Source organism: Gymnoscopelus microlampas (assembly GCF_963454915.1).
Source record: "Gymnoscopelus microlampas genome assembly, chromosome: 23".
Taxonomy (NCBI): Eukaryota; Metazoa; Chordata; class Actinopteri; order Myctophiformes; family Myctophidae; genus Gymnoscopelus; species Gymnoscopelus microlampas.
Genome location: NC_139960.1, coordinates 36078107 through 36104366, shown reverse-complemented (window position 1 = coordinate 36104366; position 26260 = coordinate 36078107). Strand labels below are relative to the sequence as shown.

General features: G+C 39.7%; 1 protein-coding gene across 3 annotated transcripts; it reads left to right on the top strand.

Annotated features, from left to right (window-relative positions):
- The first annotated feature begins 731 nt into the window (after window positions 1-731).
- inpp5ka (inositol polyphosphate-5-phosphatase Ka) lies at window positions 732-25543 on the top strand. Of its 3 annotated transcripts, none has more exons than XM_084049738.1 (14): window positions 732-900; window positions 3233-3296; window positions 8637-8741; window positions 9278-9386; window positions 10026-10142; window positions 10696-10871; window positions 11128-11239; window positions 16163-16272; window positions 16735-16761; window positions 19721-19973; window positions 21010-21147; window positions 21710-21793; window positions 22711-22815; window positions 23187-25543. In XM_084049738.1, the coding sequence occupies exons 2-14, from the start codon at window positions 3244-3246 to the stop codon at window positions 23265-23267; spliced, it is 1470 nt and encodes a 489-aa protein (XP_083905864.1). In that variant the 5' UTR covers window positions 732-900; window positions 3233-3243; the 3' UTR covers window positions 23268-25543. The 3 variants fall into 3 exon arrangements, with proteins under 3 accessions (XP_083905864.1, XP_083905865.1, XP_083905866.1); XM_084049740.1 differs by lacking the exon at window positions 732-900 and adding an exon at window positions 6646-6926 and having other exon boundaries at window positions 3255-3296; XM_084049739.1 differs by lacking the exon at window positions 16735-16761.
- The last annotated feature ends 717 nt before the right edge of the window (window positions 25544-26260 follow it).

Below are 26260 nucleotides of genomic sequence, written 5' to 3'. Positions count from 1 at the left end.
CAGCGTACAAGGAAAGAAACAAAGTCCGGTGTGACCGCGTCCCACAGACCGCACCCCTGGCATAACGGTTACACCCAATGTGTGTCCCAATAGAATCCGGTCTGCTTTGTAACTTCCTGTTCTGCGTCATGATCTGATTGACCAACCAATACGCGACAATGGGCCATGTACATTACTGTACAGGAAGTGGACGAGTGGGAAGCAGTGTTGCCATGTCTGCTTATTATAAGCGACTTGTTGTTTGTTTACATGGCTGTCATGTTGGATACAGCATAAACTTAAAGCAGCGCAGCAGGTGCTCTGAGTCTTTGATTAGACAGCAGTCGGTGTTGGATACACCTTTATGCTGTATCCAACATGACAGCCATGTAAACAAACATACAATGTCATTTACAACTAAACGTTGCTCTCAAGAATGTTTTTGAAAACATTTGAAGCGAGAAATACACAATGCAGTAACCGAATATTGATTCTATTTGATCAACACTTTTTTTCCGAGGCGACCGTGTTGCATCCTGTTGGATGTTATTTCTCAACAAGCTGTGTGTTTTCCACTTCCTGTCGATTTCATTGGATAACATTGGTCATTTGACCAGTTTCATTGGATCAAATTGACAGGAAGTGGAAAACACACAGCCTAGGAAACAGGTGAATAGTTCAATTTATTTTGGGCTTGTTTTCATTGACCCGTGGTTTGCTTGCTTCTCTCGCCTGATCTGGCAACACAGGACCGAACCTGAGAGGCAGGAAAACAACGTCACTGCGTTTGCTCCACTGTTTTAACTCCTTAGAAAACAACAACAACAACAACAACAAACTAAAACAAATACACTCATTAAAATAAAGATGCTGGCTAACGTTAGCTTTTAGCTTAGATTCATCAACAACAACAAGTTTACAGTAAGTATGCTACTGTCTGCAGCTAGCTGCAGTGTTTACATTCGCAACAAAGATTATACTATTATTAGTATTAGTATTATTATGTTAGTATTTTCACAGTAGAAACCTTGTATCTCCATGTACTTATTTTTCGTAAAAGGTTTGTCTACAAGTTTGTCATACAAAAGTAGCAAAGGATATATTTTTGCAGTTTTGGGAAGTAGTTAAGTGTGTGTGTTTCTTTTTTAAATACATATTAAACCAATAAAAAGTATTAAGAAGAGCTTGTAACTGAATAATAACTACATTGGATCCAGTGGAACACAGATAATTTTTGAACATTTCCTGGAAAGTAACAGTTTTGGACATACAAGGTTTCCACCTGACAGTTGGGTGGTTTGATCAAAGATGTTCGTAGAAGTTTCTCAACCTACAGGGTCCTGGGGACCACCAGGGTTTCAATTTGGTTCATTTGGTTCCACTTAAACACTCAAGAGTGTATGTGGCCGCGGACCCCAACCTGAAAATATGTTGTACCAGGGACCCCCAGAAGCAAAGCTTTGTGTTAAAAATGTTAGCCTTTAAAGAAAAAAAATATTGAATGATTTGCACACATTTTCATGGTTGTTCAAAAATAGCAGATTTGCAAGCTCATAGGGCGATGAGCTTGTAGATCTGCTCTTTTTGAATAGCCAACGTATAAAATATGGATAAAGGAGTTAACATGATTGTGACGCTTTATTAACTTATTTTGCTGGGGACCCCCTGGTATCCCCCCAAAGTGGGGTCCCCGGCAGGGTTGAGCTCTAGGGGGTACGGGCGGGTACGGCGTACCCTTAGTTCTGAGACTGTGGGGGCTGGGGGCTCGCGCGTGCTCCACATGCACTCACCGTCAGCGGCGGTCGTTAACACCTTAAAGTTTAAACAATAGCCTCTGAAGGTTCGCGCCGTCAGTGGCGAGACATTCTCAATAGCGTCTACCTGGCTGCTTTGCATAACATTAGGCTACTGAAGAAAAGCCATGGACTTGAATTGAATGTGTTCCTCCCACAATGAGAGACAACAGTCTCTGCACTGCAGAGTGTGAAGGGGATTGCTTAGCAGAGCACCCAGGTCTCTGAGACAAGACAAAGACAAGTTGTCTGATTATTTTAACTGCTTATGTGTGGGTGAGTCTATGTAAAGGGCTTTTATATAAAACTAAAAGGAAAATAAAATAATTGATTAATTGAAACAAAAATAAAAACAACAAATTAACAATGCAACAAAAATAATAAGAAATATAAATACATTAATAATCACATGTTGAATACAGTATTAGTAAGTGGCTATGTGCACATGCCTGCGCACGTGCGCGCGCACGTGACGTCATAAAATACAGTACCCTTAGTTCAAAAATCCACAGCTCACCACTGGTCCCCGGACCCCACTTTGAGAACCAATGGTTTAGACGGATGTTAGGTTCATTGTTATTTGGTGTCCTATATAGTTTCAAATGTACAGATGTATATTTAGATAGCATGTTGTTTAGAGATAGTATTGTAAATGTTGTGTCCAAGTTTGTGCATCAGTGGATGTTTTTTTAACAAATCAATATGACGATTATTTCAAACCTATAATGAACGATTAGTATTATAAATAGCCAATCTGCGTGTCGCCATGAGCTTGTAGATCGGCTATTTTCACTATTTATGCGTGCCACCATTGTACAACAACGTATAACATAGGGTTAATCAGACTAATTGATTTAGTCGATTGTTAAAAAGAATAATTTATTTGTGTCAATTTGTTGATTTATAAGAAAAAAAAGAAAGAAAAAAACGTGCTTCTCGGTTTGGTTATAAGCGGGTTATTGTTTCTAAATGTGATACAGTTTGAGTTATTTGCCCAGCCATAGGGCTGTCACGATTACATAGCTGACGATTTATTGTCACACTAATAATTGCGATTAACGATTTAATTGTGTTTTTTGCATTGATTATTGGAACATAATGAATCAAAAAATACATTTTTGTTGGCCTTTTAGGCTTCGTAATCTAAAATTGCACAGGGAAGATATGTCAAATAACTGAAATATGCAAAGAAATAACTGACATTTATTAATCTAATACAAAAAAATGTAAACATAGCTGATCTACAAGCTTACAATGTGTCACAAAGTGATGCGTTGCAAGCTTGTAGATCAGCTATTTCTGCTTTTTTTTATGTATGAACATTTTTCAACAGGAAAACGATTATGAAAAAATAATTCGATTATCCCAAATCATTGCGATTAGACGATTATGTAATAATTGTGACGGGCCTACCCAGCCGTAGCGTCTGCTAAATTCCCACATTGTAACTTGTGTTTCAGGTGGTGAGAACATGGAGGAGGAGGAGAAACAGACACACATCCATGATGGAGACACCAGCTTCAGGTTGGAACAAAAGTTCTCTGTCTCTGACGCGTCTTTTTCAGAACGCAGCTCTGCAAAAGCTGCTCCAGGCAAATCACGCCCCTGGAATACAAACACCGGCCATCGTAAAACAACATGTCAAACCTTTTCATGTCAAGGACCCCCAAAATGATATTTATTTGACCCCATCTCAAAATAATTTGTTCCAGGGACCCCCAGAAACAAATATTTGAGTTAAAACTGTTCACTTCACAAAAAAAAAGTATATATATATATATATATATATATATATATATATATATATATATATATATATATATATATATATATATATATATATATTTAAATTCACGATTTTACAAAAAGTAGCAGATCTTCTATGAGCTTAGGTTAGGTTTAGGCATAGTTTTACTGAGGTTACGTTCAGGAATAAGGTTAGGTTTAGGCATAGTTTTACTGAGGTTATATTTAGGAACACCTGGTGGCGACTGTTCCGAGGTCACGGGATTTGACCCCGGGGCGAGTGTGTTTCGGGCAGAGAGTTCTTGTATTCGTTGCGGTGCATTCTAACGCCTCTCTGACCACGATTAGTACCAGTGTTGCCATGTTCGCTTATTATAAGCGACTTTGGGCTTGTTTTTCTGTAAAGTCGTTTGTAAATATTGGTAGTTTGTAGGTTGCAGTCTTTTTTGGGCTTGTTTGTAGTGTAGTCGCTTATGGGCTTTGGGCTCGTTTTCGTAGACCTGGCCGCCTGTCCTGTTCCTCTTGCAAAATATGTCAACGCTGTTTAATACCTGTGTTCATTCTGTCGAGAGCAGATCTACAGCTTGTAGATCGCCTATTTTCGGCACACATCTAAGCATAAATCAGGCATTACGATGCCATTGGCCTGCCAAAAATACACGTTAGTTGACTAAATCAACTGTAGATTTAGTGGACTAAAATCTTATAATATTTAGTCAACTATAGACTAAAACTAAAACATTTCAGATGACAAAATATGACGGAAACTAAATGGAATTTCATTCAAAAGACTGTGATTAAGACTACATCGAACATTTCTGACAATATTAACACTAGTTAATTCTCCACTTATTTGTGATGCAGTTACATAATGTGGGGCTATATTATGAAATCACCATTGCTGTAGTGTGAGGAGCTTTTGTCTCATATGACTGTGTGTGTGTGTGTGTGTGTGTGTGTGTGTGTGTGTGTGTGTGTGTGTGTGTGTGTGTGTGTGTGTGTGTGTGTGTGTGTGTCTATAAGAACATACGCTACGCCGCTTTACAAATCAATGCTAGCAATGTGGAAGGTGGATTAGTTTACCCAACACATGCTAATACCCTTAGGAAACTGTGTGTGTGTGTGTGTGTGTGTGTGTGTGTGTGTGTGTGTGTGTGTGTGTGTGTGTGTGTGTGTGTGTGTGTGTGTGTGTATGTGTGCGCGTGCGTGCGTGCGTGCATGTGTATTCCTATACCTGTGAGGACCAAATGTTCCCACGAGTATAGTAGAACGTGAGGACCATTTTCCTGGTCCTTACAAGAAAAAATGTTTGTTTTATGGTTGAGATTTTTTTTAAATATGTGTGTGTGCGTATAACGAACCAGCAGGTACCAGCAGCATTTTCTTCTTACACATTGTTGTCAGGCACAAACCTTGTATCTCCCTATTTCAACTTTTTACGTTTTGTTCCATACAATTAATGTCCTACTTTTCTCATAGAAGGGTGTCGCACAAAAGTAGTAAGACAAATATTAAAATATGTTCACTACTTTTACAATGTTTTTAAAATAATAATAATAATAAAAAAAAAACGGTTTTGGACATACAAGTTTTCCGCCCGACAGCGACCTAATGTCTGTAATCGACGTCAGGTTGAGCAACACTCAGTTGTGTTAGTCGCTTTCTATTGCTTCATTTTTGTTACACACACAAAGTAGACTAGTCCTATGGCGACAGATTAAAACATTCCTCTCAGGGGCCCCAAAAAAAGCCACTTTTCCTTCTGATGTCACTCACTGCTTGGATTCTATGGAATTGGAAGCGAATGTGTTTTCCTTTGTCCCGCATCCACTCCGACTCTACTTCTGGATAAATGTATTTGACTAATACGTTAAACTGATGCTGCTGCTGATGTTCTGGACCTCCTAGTGGAATTCCAGGTCATATTTGTCTCTGCTTGAAGGACCGTTGAAGAGAAGAACCATCTTCAGTTCACTGTCAGACAAAGCTCAGTCTGTGACGGACGGCTTCCCCAGGAGTAACGCTAAGGAGAAAGGGCTACGTGCCGAAACAACGGGGCCGTGTTTCTGTAGACTGCTGCTGCTGCGGATTTGTATTAAATAAAGACTCCTGAAACATCTCCAAAGAGCACTGTGGATGTTTCATTGTGTATTACTGTCAAGAATCTGCACACAAGTTTAAACCTCAAGACCCTTTGAGAAGAGTTGAGCGCGCCTTTCCCCTTGAAGTTGAAGTGAGTTACAGAGTAGGGAAGGGACTATTAACAATGATCACAATTGTCACAATTATTTAATCGTCGATAGCTCAGTATAATCATGATTTTAAAATTAATAATAATCTACTGTACTCGTTTCCGAAATAAATGTAGAATTGAAAATATTTATTTTGTAATACAGTCGAAAAGGCATGTAGCTTTGGTATGTATCGATGTATCTTTTATTTACTTCAAAGAGATCCATGGTTTTGTTTTATTTGTATTAATTATTTTGTATGTATTATTTGGCAACTGCGTTATTTGGCTACAGACATTTTGTGATCCACAAAAATCTCAAATTTACAAATGCTCATGTGATTTTTATACATCATAGTTTTGTTGAATATAGTTTTTTTACGCATAATAATCACGTGATAGTCGTGAAACAGTGATTATTTCTCTCACTATAATCGTACCAGCAAAATCCATAATTGTCCCACCGCCAAGTTACAGAGCTCAGTTCGGACCTCTACTAGAGCCGTCACAATTATGACATTTTACGTGACGATTAATTGTCGCTCAAATAATTGCAATTAACGATTTAATTGTGTTTCTGTCGTTAGAGCATATAAATAAAAAAATACATTTATGTTTGGCTTTTAGGCTTCGTAAACAAAAAGGTACACAGGGCAGTTATGACAAATAACTTACATACTTTTATAACTTTATACTATAGAAAAAAAGAATAGTGGAAATAGCCGATTTACAAGCTAAAAAACGTGTCACATTGTGACGCATTTTGAGCTTGCAGATCTGCTATTTCCACTATTTTTGAACATTTTTAACCTGGAAATGTTCATGATAATTGCGATTATCTCAAATGATTGCGATTAGGCGATCATGTAATAATTGTGGCAGTCCGGACCTCTACAGGCTAGCCGACCACCTCGTCTTGAATCCACCACTATGGAAGAAATGCGTCGGCCATACGGGGCGCTGGATCGCTTTCGCTCCCAGAGCATGGAGAGCCTACTGAGCGACGCCAGCTCAACGGGCAGCCGGCTGGTGCTGTGCCAGCGTCTGAACCAGCTGATGACCTGCGTGGAAGACCTGGACCCCAGAGACCAGCTGCACCACAAGGTGTCCAAGACCCTGGACAACGCTTTCCTGCTCTGTGGCAAGAAGGCTGTCAAGCCCAAGGGGGACGCATTCAGGTGGAGACCAGTGTTAACTTTGACAGCTAATTTTGATTCCGTTTCGGTCCTTAAATAAAATGAAATGTAGTTTCTAGTCGTTTTTTAGTCATCTGAAATGTTTTAGTTTTAGTCTAGTTTTAGTTTACTAAATATCGTACGATTTTAACCGACTTAAGACGGGTCTATATACTCCATATACTTTGGACGCCAGAAGTTTTCTTCGGGAAGTCCGGTTTAACTACAAAATGACATCACTCGCAAGTTTTGAAGAGCATTGTCCCAAAATGTATTTAGATCATCTGCACTCCTAGATATTGTGATTCGCCAAAATCTACTCCGGAGGTCCAGAGAGTGTGATTGGTCGGTTGTGTGTGTGTGTGTGATTTTTCTTTTGTTTTCTCTCCCCTTTCATCTACCTGGATCTACCCTAGCCCCTTTCGGAACGCACTATATGCCTTTTTGTTGGGACGGCCGACCCTAGCCCCTTTCGGAACGCACTATATACCTTTTTGTTGGGACGACCGACCCTAGCCCCTTTCGGAACGCACTATATAGCTTTTTGTTGGGACGACCGACCCTAGCCCCTTTCGGAACGCACTGTATACCTTTTTGTTGGGACGACCGACCCTAGCCCCTTTCGGAACGCACTATATAGCTTTTTGTTGGGACGACCGACCCTAGCCCCTTTCGGAACGCACTATATAGCTTTTTGTTGGGACGACCGACCCTAGCCCCTTTCGGAACGCACTATATAGCTTTTTGTTGGGACGACCGACAACGGTATCCAGGGTCCCTAGAGTCAATGCATTCTCCCATTCAGCTGTTGGTACCACTCACTGGTCTCGAACAAATATAACGTCTCTAGTGTTGCAGAGAGATTACAATGATACTCATAACTGCAGTAGAGTCCCGTGGAAACGTGTGTTGATCGGCGCTGATAGGCGTTACCATTAAACATGTTAAATCCATATTTCAAAATGTTGTTTTGCTCTTCCTCGCGTCCTCCATGTCCCTTCTCCCCATCTGCTGCACACTCTGCCTAGCCATTCACCAGTGTTGCCAGATTTTGTGAGAGAAACAAGCAACCTAGCCATTCACCAGTGTTGCCAGAAATTTTGCGAGAGAAACAAGCAACCAGGTCTATGAAAACAAGCCCAAAAGAAGCGGCGAGGGCAGGTCACATACATAATCTCACACACACACACACACACGCGCGCACACGCACACGCACACGCCCACGCCCACGCCCACGCCCACGCCCACGCCCACGCCCACACCCACACCCACACCCACACCCACACACACACACACACAGTAGCCTACTTGCCCCTTTCTCATATGAACACTGGACAATATCCAGGGAAACGGGTCGGGACATTGTCCAGGAGAAAGTCTGTTTCAGATGCGCTCACACATGAAGGTAAATGTAGGTACTGTAAACCCCCTAGGGCCCCGGACCCCCTGTTGAAGACTCTTGGTCTACAGGTTACACGTGGTCACATGTTTTGATGTAACATATTGTCATTGTGTACAGGTTACACGTGGTAACATGTTTTCATGTAACATATTGTAATTGTCTACAGGTTAGACATGGTCACATGTTTCAATGTAGCATATTGTCATTGCTTACAGGTTACATGTGGTCACATGTTTTAATGTAGCATATTGTCATTGTCCACAGGTTACATGTGGTCACGTTTTAATGTAACATATTGTCATTGGCTGCAGGTTACACATGGTCACATGGAACGTAGCGTCAGCTGATCCTCCAGATGACATCAGCTCTCTTCTCCATCTGAACTCCCCTAAGAAGCCTGACATTTATGTCATTGGGTAGGTTGGTTTCATTTACAGTATACCATTATCGGGGTGGAAACCTATGTCCAAAACAGTTACTTTTCATGATTAAAAAATAAAAAAACAACGGCAAAAGTAGCAGATCGACAAGACATCATGTGGGCCCAGTAGTGTCCTTTTAATGTTCTACATCACCTCACTACTGTGCCTCTGTGTGCAAGCCTGTGAATCGATCCCATTGGTCGAAACCCTTTTCGCTCGTTCATGTAGTGTACCCCAACCGGCCCAAACTAACTTACGATACAAGATTTGGTCACTAATTCTAAATTCTTCCACGGTCGTCTCAGAGCTGGGTCCTGCGTTGCTGGGGTTTAACTACAATCCTTTCACGCTGTTTCACAAAACGCAGATTAGTATTCGGCCTCAGTCGTGAGATTTTATTTAGCTTTAATCTGTGTGTGTGTGTGTGTGTGTGTGTGTGTAAATATTTTACAGCACCTTGTAATATTTGTGTCCTTGTATTGTATCTCTTATGTGGACATAAATAAATGATTAAATGTGTGTGTGTACAGTCTACAGGAGGTGTATTCAGGTCCTATAAGGTTCATGTCAGACATGGTATTCGATGACGCCTGGAGTCTGTTGTTCATGTCGACATTAGCAGCACGAGGATACTTCAAGGTACACACACACACACACACACACACACACACACACACGTACATAATTTGTGACTGCTTCAATTCAAGATGCAATACGTTTTATTTGTCACTGACTCATACAGGTACAAGCAATGAAATGTTGAAATTGTGCTACGTACATAACAAAAAACGTAATTTATTAAAGCAAGAAAATAATAAAAAAGAATTATACACGTGCTCTCTCTCTCTCTCTCTTTCTCTCTCTCTGCTCTCCTCCTTACATCTGTGTAACAGGAGGACATGTATCGTCCGTAGGCCTACTGATAGCACAAAATGATATAACGTTACTTTATAAACACATAAGACGGAGCCGTCCTCCATCGATAAATTATTTTAATGCCTAGCAGCGCTCACAAATGTAGCGTTGGCGTGCCGCTACAACATGCATGTTGGTGAAACACTGGTGAAAGAGAAATAAGAGTCATGTCATGTTTAATGATAAAACATTAAAAAAACTTTGACTAACAAACAACCTGACGAGCACAACTGTTATTGAATAGAAAGCAGGGAGAAAGGTTTTATCTTCACTTATTGACTTAAAAACGGAACTTTTCACGGGTATTATTTTCTTGCGTGCGTGCGTGCGTTCGTGCGTGCGTGCGTGTGTGCGTGCGTGTAGGTGTCCTCCATCAGAATGCAGGGCCTGTTGCTGCTGTTCTTCTGCAAACTGGAACATGTTCCGTTCGTCAGAGATATCCAGGCCAAGTACACACGCACTGGTCTTTTTGGTTACTGGGTGAGGTGTACACACACACACACACACACACACACACACACACACACACACACACACACACAGAGGTTTGTATTACTATACTATTACTATATTACTATACTATTACTATACTTGTGAGGACATCAAAATGTTATGACGCCCATTACCATTTTGGCCGGGACTCTTCTCCCTTCCCTAAAACCCCATGGACAATCCAATCTGGAGAAAATACCAATTTGTCTGCTTCATTTTACAGCATTATGGTTCCAATTGTGTCTGCTCATTTCTTTGTGCGGTCACTTCAAATTTCACTTGTTTATCCATTTTTATCCTATCAGGCGAGAGAATTCGTACAAGTTATCTCGCCTAATTGAATAAAAATGGGATCTGAAAATGTATATTTATATGTTTACTATACAGTACGAGAGATTGAACATACACTCACTCTATAGCAATGATTATCACAATATAGAGCTATATAACACTGATACAACAAAAAAGAAAATAACATTTAAGTGAATGGATCATGTTGTGTTTTTATTGAAACGGATTTTTCTTGTCTCCTCTTCCTCAGGGTAATAAAGGGGGCGTGTCCATCCGGCTGTCCTTACATGGTCACATGATGTGTTTCCTCAACTGTCACCTGGCGGCTCACATGCACTACGCCTCCGAGCGTGTCGACGAGTTTGAACACATCCTGGACACACACACTTACGAGAGTGTTAAAGCTCCCACTGTACTGGACCACAGGTTGGCACACACACACACACACACACACACACACACACACACACGCTCGTGGATCAGTGGTTTTATCGTTCAGGTTCAAGGCAGTGTTTATGTTAACTGTCATCACTTCCTTTTCTGTCTTTTCTGTCATCCCAACTTCCTCTTCCCTCCTTCCTCCTCTCTCCTCTTTCCTCCTATTTCCTCCTCTCTCTCTCCTCCCCTCTCCGCTCCTCCTTCTCTCTCTCCTCTCCTCTCTCTCCTGTCTCTCCTGCAACAGGTTGGTGTTCTGGTTTGGGGATCTAAACTTCCGTATCCAGGATCATGGGATGCATTTTGTTCGCTCCTGTCTCACCAACCAAACCTACAACCTGCTATGGAGCAAAGACCAGGTTAGATTATTATTATTATTATTATTATTATTATTATGAAAGACCAGGGGTCTGTTTCACAAAGGCAGAATTAAATCATCCTGGATGTAAGACAAATCCAGGTTTGACAAAGTCTGCTCAGTGCAGCCCGGTTTATTCCGTTCCACGAATAAACTCCACGCTGAGATGGAGCGACTTTGTCGGGCCAGACTTGGTCAAGCCAGGCTGAATGCACATTCACGTCTTCCCCTGTAGACCATGTGGGGTAGCACAGATGTACTGATCCCGAAATGGAGAAGAAGCGCTTATGAGGAAATAAATGAAATACTGCTGCTGTAATCAAACAAAGAGAATACTTTGGGGGGAAATAGTGGAAAGACTGAGGGCTCTATTCAGGCGCGAAGTTGCTAAACACACTAATATCGGATTTAGGACTAGGCAAGGGGTGTTCCCCCGCAAAAGTTGGTACTCTGGGGCACCTCCCTTACCCGCTAAACACCTGCGCTACCCCTTACATTATGCATAGGTGTGGTTTGGGCGTTACAATGATAAAACCAATCACCGTGCCAGAAGCCATTGCCTTTAAGAGAAGACTGCGCTAGCCGTCATCCCCAATCCAATATACGTTCTCCTATCTCCCTGTCTGCACTGTTGCCTGGTCTGATTATTATAAGCCACATTGGGCTTGTTTTCCTGCCGGGTCCACTTGGTCACGTATTTGTCAGGCTTTGGGTTGGGCTGGGCTAGGCAACAAAATACAACTTATTTTATTTTATTTTATCCAAATACATTTTTATATTAATACATTTGTAGCCTATTGTGTTCACAATAAGCAACTTGTCATATTAGTCAGCTCCAGAATAGTATATGAAAGCCATTTAAAATATTTATACTATTGGTATCTTACACACCTGCTCCCAAATAATTAATTTCATCATGTTGCGCTGTGAGCAGCGCGACGAGAACGCTCCTCCAGCTGGCTGACCACCGGGCCATATGGCTATAAATTGGCCAGTTTCAGGAAAGGTCTATATGTACTCACGTTGGCTGTTATTGTTCCATTTCCACCATTCTAATGGATTCCAGGGATGTGTAAACATCTCTGAAGTAGCTCCATTTAGTTTCCTCTGTTGTGACGCAGTTATGTCCAAGTATTGTCCCCGTTCTCTTTCATCATCCACCTTTGTTCAATACTCCCGAACAGAGCTACAATATCGTGACAACTGCCTGCTATAATCTAGATAGGCTACTGTAAGTTTACATCAATCATAGTCTCTCAAACCCAGATACATTGCTGCGACGTGTAATGTGCGTCGCCTACTTACCCAAAATAACAGACATACAAGCTATCAACGCAATGCGTCATGCCGTGTCGACAGCTTACAGATCTGTTATTTTGGGCACATAAACAATGAGGCGCGACGGAGTATACAACACTAAGCATTTTGGAAACCAAATGTAAGGTCTGTAAGGTCTGTAACATTTCATTACGTGGTCAACAACATAGACATTTAGCTTGCTTGTCAGTGGTTCTCAATCTGTGGGACCACAACGGAGCTCCCAACGCCTCGCGAGCTTGTAGATCTGCTATTTTCACAATATTTATCTGTGGAACCGAGTCAAACAAAATGGGGGTCCCCAGTTCAAATATGGTTATTTTAGGGGGTCATGGCCTGAAAAGATTGAGAACCCCTGCTTCAATACAGTAAACATGAACGTAGCGTTTACCGTGGTTGAAGTGTTGGATAATATTCACCCGCAGCTGGGTTTAACGAGAAAATGCGACGTTTCCTAAACGTGCTATCACAGATGATTCCATCATCTTATAAAATATTTAAGCATAAGCCAAGATAACTGAGACTATGTAGCTGATGCTGAGTTAAACATATTTGTTTAATTTCGATGTTTTTATATTTAAACTTTATGATGAAAGGCCGCACACAGCAGCTTGTTTTGTTGTTGTCTCTTTCTTCTTTTGAGCATTTTTTGTTTATTTATTTCTTTATTTGCACCACTGCTCGCCTTGGAAACTTGTATTATTTTGTATTGTTCTTATTGAACTTTTAATTGTTAAATGACTTCTCCCATGAAGGAAAGGATTCCAAATAAACCAGCCGACTTCTTCCTTTCCTTGCACAGCAATTTGTTATTTAATATGTATTCTTTCTATATTTGTTATAACAATGTGCTAATAAACTAAACTAAACTAAACTAAACATGACAGCAATATGGAAAAAACAAAAATATCCCAATTAAAAATATATGTCATAGAATAACCGAATATCATTTTATAAATGGTTATAGGGGCAGCCCGTTTAATTGAATATCCACACACACCCCTACCTAATTGTACATATTTATATAGCCCTATTTGCTCCAAGCTGTTTTATTTTTAAATATAGAAAGTTGGAATAGGGGAGAATGACTCCTGTTCCTAACAAATTAACACGATTTAATGTGAAAAAAGGCTGCATGCAGCAATTAAGCTTGTTTAGAAAAATGACGGGTGACGGGCTGGGCTGGCTCAAATATTTAGGGGACATGAAAGCTCTAGTTTGAAGTGCTCATGTGGGCTATTATAGTAGCTTCTTTTTGTTTTCATAGACCTGGTTGCTTATTTCTCGCAAAGTCTGGCAACAATGCCGACTTGAACTCTATGGCCTCTGATTAGAGAGAATTTTATATATTTTTTTCCTGCTAATTGATGAATAAAACTGACGTGTGTAAAGTGGAGCATTGGATTGCGCAATGCACAAATTGTCTTCTTTAAATAGACTATCATCTTATATAAATACTACAATTGACACATGGAATTGACACCCTCCCTTCTGCTGATTATAGTAAAATTAGAATCACAGAGATTTGTTGACAATAATAGCCAGAGAGGTGCACACTGTGCGCCATGGCTGTCTCCACTCCATTGCAATCTGCAATCCATTTCAGTCTGTGTAGTCTACGTGGGTGGTTTTAGGGTGGTTTTAGAATCCGCTTTGCGCCTTCCCAAAGCCGCACCCATGTGTGTGGGCAGAATAACAATGTTGGGGATATAGCAACAACACGCCCACGGGCACGCCTCCACGCGCAAATAACGGTGTCGGCATAATGGGTGACGGGTATAGCAGGTGCAGAATAACGTTTTGGGACAGCGCCAGCTCCCTTATCCGTATTTAACAGGTTTAGGGTAACGTTTAGGGTTTTGGGGCGACCACTGAATAGGGCCCTGAATGTGTAAGTACCCCCAAAATATAGGCTACATTTACTAACCGCTGCTCTTAACTTAAACTTCATAATGAAATCGTCATATGAATTAATAAATATAATTAAGGTAACGTAAATCTTCATACTTGCTGTAAGCATAATATGTAACAATCAGTAGCAGTAACATTTAGTAAAGTATACATATTTACTTAAAAAAGTAAATATAAACATAAACAGGTGTAAAGTGAAAAAAGTAAAGTTGTATAATTTGACTAATTATAGACTCATCATTAGAGGGTTTAGATTAAACTACTATGTTTCCTATAATTATATTGAATTGCATTGCATGCTTTGAAAAAAGGACAAACGATCAAGCTCTGATGTTCAAGCCTAGATTTGTATAAAATTATTCATCTACTCCGATGTGCACAGTAAACGTTCATTAAATTCAACGAGTCTTACAACAGTCAATATTGTATGCCTACTTATACTGTACACACACACATCCATTTGCGTCTCCACGCGTTCATAAGTCAATCAAAATGAACAAAAGTTATCCAATAACTCGTCAGGATAGATCAATAAAGAAAGTAGTCCAGGCAAAAGATCTCACTGGTTAACTTAAATGACTCATTGATATTCCTGTGCATATCTCCAGTTATTGTGCCTTATGTTATATATTCCACAATTAGACCTTGCAAAATAGATTATATAGATACATATGGTTTCACATAGTCTGACACAAATAATGAGTATAAAAAATTATAATGGTCACAATGCTTAATAGCATTTATTTTGTTATAGCGAAAATAGCCGGTCTACAACCTCACAAGCTGCCATGAAGAGGTTTTGTAGCCTATACAGTATAGTTTCGTTATTTGATATGTACAGTGAAGTATATAGGGTAAGTGTTAATTTAATTCAATGAATGTGTACCTCTGATATTTTAATGCAGGCTAGTAAAAATAAGGCAACATAAACACATAAGAATGGAATTAGTGTGAAAAACCTATTGGTTTGTGATCAGATTGACTGCTTAGCTATAAAGAAAACATCACATGGATGCACCTGGGACGTATCATCAGTGTTGTAGCCTGGGGTCATCGGGTGTTTCGGGTCTCGCAACAACATATTCACCCTCGCCCAGGTGACCCAGCCGGGGTGGATCAAGCCCCGACTTACGTCCTAGTAGCTACCCACGGTCAGTGAGCCACTATAAATAGAGTCGCTAACTATAAAGAAAACATCACATGGATGTACCTGGGACGTATCATCAGTGTTGTAGCCTGGGGTCATTGGGTATTTCGGGTCTCGCAACAACATACACCCTCGCCCAGGTGACCCAGCCGGGGTTGATAAAGCCCCGACTTACGTCCCAGTAGCTACCCTCGGTCAGTCCTCTTAGGGAAAGACAGGGCCACTCAGTCCGCTTCTCCGGTACTACTCTGCCGGGACTGGGGGAGGCTCTGGCACGTGGAGGGACTAGGCTCTGTGAGTGGCCTCCTGGCCGGGCTCCTCCTGCATCTCACCAGGTCCAGGACCTGAGCACTGCACCAGACTCCCCCCGATCGGCCCACACAACCAATTATCAGTTTTCAAAAATGATTTTTGTGGAGTTTGTGCAAAGACATGAACTTTCCATGCTGCTGTTGTCAGCTGACCACGACGAAACAGAAGGAACCAATCATCCAGCAGTGTATTTGTTTTATTTATTTATATTGTTGTTGTTATTGTTGTTGTTGTCAGCTGACCATGATGAAGCAGAAGGAACCGATCATCCAGCAGTTTTCAGAAGGTTCTCTGGACTTCCAGCCGACGTACAAGTTTGACCTAAATTCTGACATCTATGACAGCAGGTAACCCTGCTCACCACGTATACAGTATATCGGCCACCACGCACGTATTATACCTGTAACCCCGCCGACCACGCTGGCAGGTGACATTTATTATGAGTCACCACACCTTCCAAACTCCTATTTTTAAAGCAGCACTATGTTTGGGGTATGAGTGGCCACTTTGGACACAAATAACATGGCAGCCAACGTCTTTGGACTTCATTACCCAAGAGTCTCTGCAAGCATGTCCGACGAGGACTTTATCTCATTTTGTGTGACATGCTATATAGTTGTTAAAAAGTTACATAGTGCTGCTTTAACCACTGTCTTAATCCACTACTTAGTTAATCTGGGTCCCCCAGGGCTCTATACTAGATCTGCAATCTCCCCATTGCAGTTTAAACTGCAGACTCACTGTGGTCTGTTGTCCCTTTCATCAGCTGTTTGTATTTATTGAATGTTTGCCTCTGTTCAACTCCACAGATCCTACAAGACATGGTTTGCCTTTAAGTAAGAGTTCAAAAAGCCCATCATGTCCCTCCTCACATTAATGCTTCCCATGTTATGGCTCCTTTTACTCCCATAACCCGTATGCTGGTATACTATTGAAACAAATAGTGTACAACAAATAGTATACTATATACTATTGAAACTACTAGTATGCTATTGTATACTACAAATAGTATACTATATACTATTGAAACTAATAGTATCCTATTATCAAAGTACAGTCATGTAGTGGAACTAGCCAAGCAGGTTACGTTCAGCTACACATAACCAAGCTTCTGCCTCCAGCAGTCATTGCAAGACACGTGTCCTGTTGTCTCTGTAATTAAACTGTAGGCACGGTTGTTCCCTTTAAGGCATTGATCCATTGAAAGTATATAACTGGGCGTCATCATTGTTTGTAACGGTGGTAGGCACTAGGGATGGGACGATATGAAAATGACATGTCACGATTATTGTGGCAAAAAAAACCCTGAGATAATCAAAATATGCTTAAAATTTAAAATGCCACTTTTGTTAACCACTTGAACCCCCGGCATCCCTATTCTGAGGGAACAAAAATAGCCGATCTACAAGCTTTTTGTCTAATTGATTTGTGTAGAGTGAAATAAGAAGACAGAAGAAAAAGAAAATCTGTACAGTATGTTCCAGACTATTGCTCGAAAAAGGAAATAATTATAACAAAAGAAGAAATGATGAAATTCAGAATTTCAAAGAATAAATTGACCATAGAAGCAGAGTGTTTTCATGGTGTTTGGAGCAGGCAGCCAAGAGGCTTAAACCACTGTGTGCAACTGACAACGTGTTGCCTTACAATGCTTCCATCAGCATGTTCAGCTTAACATAACGTCTTTAATTGTGTTGTTTTTGGAACTACTGATGTGTGCATTAACCCACATGAGCCTGTCTAACTCTTTAATTACACTTTAATCATGTAGTATGTAACTATTGTCTAACACTTTAATAGGCTCTACGCACAGCAGCCATATTGTACAGACATTTTGCCTCTTCCTTACTTCCTTCGCAGGACAGGTGTTACCAATGCTAATGAAGGCTCTGTTCCATTCTGGTCAAACAGAGTCAGGGTGCTGATATTGTGCAAGTTGGCTCACTGGAAAGACTGCTACACCAGTGGGTCTCAAATTGAGGTCCAGGGACCCTTATGGTTTCCCAAAGGGATTCCAAATGGCCCCTTACGGGTGTGTTAATCTGAGAGTGTACAAATGGAACTAAATGGAACAGAGCCTTCATTAGTATCATTGGTAACACCTGTGACGGGAGTAGGGGAGAGGCCCAGTTTATTTCCGATATGGCTGCTGTGCACAGAGCCTATTACTAGGCATGTAACGATTCACTCAACTCACGATACGATGATTCGAATTCGAGGTTCACGATACGATTTTTCACGATTTTTCACAATTTTTTTAGCACATTTATTTTCCAGACAAATTACTGAAAAACCTTATGTATTTTTAAAAAACGATATTTTCTCTTATCCTCTTTTTAATATATGAAATTAAATGAAATAAAGCCTTTTTATTCACGAGGTACATGCATTAACTGTCACATTAAGACATATACTTTTTTATTTGTAAAATAATAACTTTAAATATATAAGTCTTATGAAATAAAGGAATTTTAAAATATATATCCCAGATGAAAGAAAACCTTAAAATTTTGGGATTTACAAGTTATTTTATCTATGCTACATTCTCAGCATTCTGTATACAACAACACATTTATGTACAGTAATAAGGGAAACTGTTTTAAACTGCTCCAAATGAGATTAGATAAGAATTAATTGATTATTATCAATGAAATTCGCTATATATCTGAAAGACAGTGTTGAAAGGAGTTTGGCGTTGTCAGCGGTCTGATACAAGTGTTAAATTATTAAATTAGATTATTATTAGTTGTACTCTGCAGCCGCACCGAGGCGCTCCAGAATTAGCCGTTTTCATTAGAAGCCTATCAGTTGTATGTTTCCTACAGAGTTTGAATCAGACAGCTAACAACGTCGTCAGACGGGGGAGGGGGTAAACGATATAGTTTGGTCAATTCATCAATCAAATAAACATGTTTACATGCGACGCACATTTCCCTCTTTATGCAGTGCGATCGCCTAGTTGTTTAGATTTCATAGCCTGAGAGGACATGAACCCCACTCTGCAGTTCATAGCCTGCCGTTGAGTGAGTGAAGAAAGACCGAACGCAGTAAGCTATGGTGGCCCTGAGGGGACAAAATAGTAGGCGGAGAACAAGGAAGGGAGTCTGACTCGATTGTGCCCTCTGCTGGTTGCATCGCGATGTCATATTTTATTGCATCGATTTAAATCGTCACCACTTTGAATCGATTTAAATCGATATACGATAAATCGTTACATGCCTACCTATTACTATTGCCTATTGTGAGTTGCTACTGTGTAACAGATGGTTATAAATAAGGGTGTATGGGCAGTGGTTTATGCAATGTATAACCAACGGGGAGCAGGTCATTATTGAGAAATAAACCCAGACAGGGTGATATGAATACATGTTTTATTTTGAGGGTGGCTTTACCGTGATTATTGGCACTTCAGTGATGCGATCAGGAACGATGCAGAGCCGAGTTCCTGACCTGACCGATTAATTAATTGGTTGATAGTAGTATGAATCTATAACACTGCATTAAAGGACCATGTCACCCATTTTCAACCTTATCTTCATATAATTGGTCCTCACTAATGCTCATTATAAGATGGCACCATTTCTGTCTACTCACTCTGGACAGTTTAAGTGTAGACGGTGTAGCAGGTTATTGTATTTTATTCCACAATTCTGACGCACCCGTCGCTGAGCTGATCAGATGTGCATAAGACCTTGTTTTTTCCTGAATTTGAATCCTGAAAAGTAACCGTTTTGGACATACAAGGTTTCCACCTGATAGAGACGATATATGTGTGTCCTCTGTCATGTTGTCTAGTGGTAAGAAGCGTAAGCCTGCGTGGACAGACAGGGTGCTGTGGCGTCTGAGACCCAAAACCTCACTTAGAGATGAGGATGATGATGATATTGGTGATGATGATGGTGAAGAGCGGGCGGTGGCACAGGGAAAGGCCAGACAACATGAAGAAGACGAAGCGTTTCCTCTGAAGATCAAACAGGAATCTTACACCAGCATCATGGAGTACGGCATCAGCGACCACAAACCTGTACTCAGCATCTTCACTATACAGGTACTATTCTATTACTGTATGTAAAACCTGGGTTTCTTGCTACTATACTAAACTTACTTACTTAAAGTTACTTACTTCTTACTACTCTACTAAACTATTCACTAGTGCTACTATACTAAACTATTCACTAGTGCTACTATACTAAACTATTCACTAGTGCTACTTATACTAAACTATTCACTAGTGCTACTTATACTAAACTATTTACTAGTGCTTATATACTAAACTATTCACTAGTGCTACTTTACTAAACTATTTACTAGTGCTACTTATACTAAACTATTCACTAGTGCTTCTATACTAAACTATTCACTAGTGCTTCTATACTAAACTATTTACTAGTGCTTATATACTAAACTATTCACTAGTGCTACTTTACTAAACTATTCACTAGTGCTACTATACTAAACTATTCACTAGTGCTACTCTACTAAACTATTCACTAGTGCTACTCTACTAAACTATTCACTAGTGCTACTTTACTAAACTATTCACTAGTGCTACTTACCGTATAATAAACTATTCACTAGTGCTACTTATACTAAACTATTCACTAGTGCTACTTATACTAAACTATTTACTAGTGCTTATATACTAAACTGTTCACTAGTGCTACTTTACTAAACTATTTACTAGTGCTACTTATACTAAACTATTCACTAGTGCTTCTATACTAAACTATTCACTAGTGATTCTATACTAAACTATTCACTAGTGCTACTATACTAAACTATTCACTAGTGCTACTATACTAAACTATTTACTAGTGCTTATATACTAAACTATTCACTAGTGCTACTTTACTAAACTATTCACTAGTGCTACTATACTAAACTATTCACTAGTGCTTCTATACTAAACTATTCACTAGTGCTACTTTACTAAACTATTCACTAGTGCTTCTATACTAAACTATTCACTAGTGCTACCATACTAAACTATTCACTAGTGCTTCTATACCAAACTATTCACTAGTGCTACCATACTAAACTATTCACTAGTGCTATTATAGATCCTTTTCCTCTTTCTCCTACAGTTAAGGAAGATGTTTGACAGTCCTCTGGTGCGTCTCCAAGCAGAGGGTGATTGGAGCGCTGACATTGATGCCATGGTGGTCTATACTGCTCTGCAGCCTTTCCCCTCTAGTGCCTGGGACTGGATTGGTCTCTTTCAGGTGAACATTGTGGTCATGGTGTGGTTAGTTAGTGGTATGGTTATTGTTAGGGTTATTGGTTCAGGGTTAGAGGGTGATTGGAGCGCCGACATTGATGCCATGGTGGTCTACACCTTACCCCTCTAGTGCCTGGGACTGGATTGGTCTCTATCAGGTGATTCTAATAATACTCACCGTGAATGGTTCAGTCCTTTGCGGCCTGGGACTGGATTGGACAGAACAACACACTGTTTATCTAGTGCTGGGGGTGGGGGGGTAGTCCAACATTTTAATCATGTTGCACAACATCATAACTTGTTATCATCTACTCAATGTGATATTAGTCCAACTTTTCATATATAAATCATGATTTATTAAGTTTCATGTACATACTGTACCAGTTGGATATGCTGTGTGTATACAGTATATAAGAGGTTCCCAACGTTTTGAGAGAGTTAATGAATGATTGTTGATGTTTCAGGTGTTAATTGATCATTAATAATGTTTCAGGTGTTAATTTGTAATTATTGGATATTTCAGGTTGATCAATGATCAATTGATCATTAATGTATGTATTTTACAGGTGGGGTTCAGCAGTGTGTCAGATTACATCACCTACACCTGGGTCAAAGACCAAGAAGTGTCCTTCAATGAACAACTCATCCAGGTAAACTTATGATAATAATAATGACAATAATAATTAAAGCTGAAAGCAGCGGTAACCGGGCCCTCGACGTTCTGTCCACGATACAAGCCTGTATGGCAATCAGCTGAAAAGTTAGGCTACATAGCCTAAGCAATTACAGCCTGTCTCTATTGGCCGTCGTTTTGCAGGTTCTCGGTGTATAAATGTGTTTATGATGCAGGTGTATAAATGGGTTTATGCTGCAGGTGTATAAATGTGTTTATTACACGGCTTGGTTGAATGCTCGATTCTGATTGGTCAGTCATCGGTCATTATTTCTGGATAATGACCGATGAGCTCTATAACGGACCGCTGTGTAATCAGAGACTCAGAACACCTGCTCATGTCAACCTGTGCTGCTTGGTTATATGCTTTATCCAACATGACAGCCATGTAAACAAACAAACAATGTCATTTACAACTAAACGTTGCTCTCAAGAATGTTTTTGAAAACATTTGAAGTGAGAAATAGACGATGCAATAACCGAGAAGTCATTCTATTTGATCCACTGCGCTTCCTTGCTTATCGTGGCACAACAACGGGGGAATACCAAAACGCTCGCCCCAAAACACAGTCGCCCCGGGGCAAATCCGGCGGTATTACAGGCAAATCGGCAGTAAATAGAATGGGGGGCGAGTGTGTTTTGGGGCGAGTTTTTTTCCATTTCGTCATTTGTTTTTGCGAGGCGAACTTGTCCGCCCAGCCCAATACTTATGGAATACTTTCATTGCCGTAAGCAAGGAAATACTTCGTTTTGTTGTTACTTTTGGGTAAATGTATTTATGTATTTATTAAGTAGCCGTGTAATAAGCTGCGCCTCGGTGGTTAATCGCCCTGTCAGGCTTTAAATTTCAATAATGACTACCTCCCCATGCATTATCCCTTGCTTATGTTGCAGGTGTACGTCAGTAAGGAGGAGATTCCAGTGCGAGGAGGAGAGTGTGTGTTGTGTTACTACAGCGCTACCATGCAGTGCATTATCGGAATCAGTGAACCATTCACGGTGAGTGTAATTAGAATCAGTGAACCAATCACAGTGAGTGTTACTTGAATAAGTCAAACATTTTATTGGGATGGATACAATCCTAACATCCCTTAAGTAGACTTTCAAATGTAGTATTTAGGAGGTGACAATGATGGTGATGATGATGATAATAATATTAATAGCTTTCCTTGTAGATATGGCATTCAACGGCTTGTTGAGGCTTTTCTGTCAACATGAAACAAGCTAGACTGTCACAAACATCCTAACATGACTCTTCTATTTAATAATCTGAATCAGTGCATAACCAGAAAAACAAATGACTCATCATTCATCATGAATCAGTACATAACTAATGAACAGATGACTCATAATGTATCTCTTTTTTTTAGGTCCACGAGTCCAAGGTGGCCGTTGAGGAAGGCATGTTTCCTGAGAATGTCAAAGGACTTGACAAAACCACAGCCAGTTAAAGCTGCACTATGTAACTTTCCTTTTCTACCCTGGATTTTAACCTGTTTTCTTGCACAAGTGCTGACATGTTTACCATTGAGCTAATAGCCTTCTGCACCTGCTTGCTCAGGGGATAAATTCAATCTTGACCATCAGGTCAGATCCTGTGTCTAGGTGAGACATGACCTTTGACACAATCTAAATGCCTCAATAGAAGAGCAGGGAGACCAAATACAACCACCCCAATTGTATAAGTTATATTCTATTAATATACTCTACCATACAGATTGGACAAAATTACATTTAATTCATTACGAAAATGTTAGTGCCGTTTTAAGACACAGAGACAGAGACACATTGTAACTTACAGTGGTCTCTGTTAACTGTGTGTAGACAGACACACAGAGGGGGCACCATTTTGAGTCAGCTTGTGTCAGATAAAAAGAAAAAAGGTTGAGAAACAGTGACTTTAACCTACAAGGCCAGTACCAGATTGTTGTTTATTTTATTTTATAGATAGAGAAGAAGTAGCGTTTTGAGTGAAATTGAAACCTGAGCTGGAAAACATGATTCAAAATACAGTTTAAGGTGACCTGTTTGAGACAGAGAGAGAGAGAGAGAGAGAGAGAGAGAGAGAGTAGTCTAGTCCTACTGAATGAAGCAACTCTCCATCTGTACAAAACTTTATTTAGTTTTAGTCTTTTGAATAAAATTCCATCTAGTTTCAGTCATATTTTAGTCATCTGAAATGTGTTAGTTGACTAAATATAAGATTTTAATCGACTAAATCTATAGTTCATCTAGTGCACTAAATGTACAGTTGATTTAGTCGACTAAAATGTATTTCGGGGGGCCTTAATGGCGTCGTAATGCCTGATTTACACTTACGACGTGCAGTGAGCTTGTAGAACGGCTATTTTCGGAGCGCGACACCTAAACACAACCAAGCATTAGTCTTAGTTCTACTGGATCTCTTCTCCACTAGTCCCTCCCTAATATTTTAGTATAGTTTTTATTTGTTTTCATTAGTGAAAAATCGATGAACATTTTTAGTCATCGTTTCAAAATTAACACAGTTCTGAAGCCAGTTCATTTATTTCTGATTGTTGTTGTTGATCCTTTTTCTTTTAACATAATGCTTGTAAATCATTGCTGTCAGGTGGGAAACCTTGTATGTCCAAACATCAGTTCCTTTCATTTTAAAAAACATTTTAAAACAAGTAGTGAAAATAGCCGATATACAAGTCGACGCGTTGTGAACTCGTAGATCTGCTGTTTTGCTACTTTTGTGTGACACTCTTGTCTTGCTATGAAGTAGGACATTAATTTACAAAAAAGCACCAAAAAAAGTGTAAATATGGAGATACAAGGTTTCTGCCTGACAGCAATGCGCGTTGCTTTCACATCGTTAACTCTCCATTGATGCACAACTTTACGGTTTCATTAAAGTTTTCATTCCATTTCTCTACTGTAACTGTGTCACTGCAGCATAAAGGAATATTATTGCACTGTTTTATTGATATTATAAATAGTTAAGTTTTACTTTAAGTGATTGTTATTTTTGTTGGTTTTATTTGTATATTATATAATATTTACATGTATTCTGAAAGAACTGTCACATATATATATTTTTTGAAATTATTCAAAAGTGCCTTTTAGATGGCGATGTGTTTGTGATTATATTTTTGATTATATTTGTTATCAATGTTTTAACTTCTGCTTCATCCTCTATAACAGTGGTTCTCAAAGATAACCGGGGACCCCCCAAAATAATCATATTTGAACAGAGCCCCCCCCCCCAAAAAAAAAAAATAATGATCATATTTGAACCGGGGACCCCCCAAAATAATCATATTTGAACATATTGTCACTTTAGAAATGTGCAGATACACTGCACTATACATACACTTATACTGTATGTTGGTTTGTTTACTGTTGAGTGAGAAAACAATGTTGTTATACATTAAGAAAATCATCTGGGACCTTGCCCCCCCCCCCCCCCCCCAATTTACACCTTTCTATTGAATGTCACTGACTTGCTGGAATCCCTTGTATGTATCGACGCTGTGAGGTGGAAACCTTGTATGTCCAAAACTGTAACTTAATCACCTTTTCAAAAAAATATCAGAGAATTTACAAATAAAACATCAACAGTTGACATATGCAGATACAAGTTTTCTGCCCGACAGCAACGATGACTGTCACTTCCACTATCTATAGGCTAAAAGTACAGTGATGTGTTTTCTTCGTATGAAGAAACTATGTCCTCCTTAAAATATTAAATAGTTCTCACAATCTCCATGGTTTAATAGTCTGTGTTTTACATGGTTACAGTATTTCTGTGATCTGGACATCCTCAAGTTCAGTTCACGTTTACAATAAACTGGAAAGCACCCTAGAATGGTTGATACATAGTATGCATACTAGATCTAGTATGCATACTATATAGAGTGCATTCTAATTTAGATACACACACACACACACACAAATATCTGCCTCAGCATACAGGAAATACAAACTTCAAGGTCCTAACTCTAACAGACATGAGTCAATGGCGCCCTCTGTTGGTATATTACTAGTCATCCTCATGGACAACAAAACATAATGGTTGACCCCACACATAGACATTTTGGATGCCCACAATCCTTGATACAGTTGCAGCTAAAAGTATTCCTTTGCATATCTTTAAGGGTAGGGTAAGTGATATTTTTTGGTAAAAACAAAACGTTTTTTGTTTAAAGGTTAAAGCACTATATGTTGATAGTAATCATTGCTACAGAGTGTTTGTTCAGTCACAGGGGCCTCCCTGTCTCTGAAGCTCTTTAATAAACAGAAAATACATTTTCAGGTAGGTGGCAAAATCTCAGCCAATCAGGAGAGAGTACCCATTTATCAGCCTCATTTTCATAGTGTTCCTGTTCCAATTTTGTCTCACTCATTTCTTAGTGTCATCACTTCCAATTTCACTTGTTTAATCTGTATCCTGACTGAGTTCTCTATCCTGATTGGATAA

Bases quoted from the DNA above. Each gene is read 5' to 3' on its own strand.
- inpp5ka (XM_084049740.1), top strand. From the start codon at position 6,679: ATGGAAGAAATGCGTCGGCCATACGGGGCGCTGGATCGCTTTCGCTCC. The intron at 11,240-16,162 runs GTTAGATTATTA...TGTTGTTGTCAG, and splicing joins TGCTATGGAGCAAAGACCAG to CTGACCATGATGAAGCAGAA. The intron at 21,148-21,709 runs GTGAACATTGTG...TGTATTTTACAG, and splicing joins ACTGGATTGGTCTCTTTCAG to GTGGGGTTCAGCAGTGTGTC.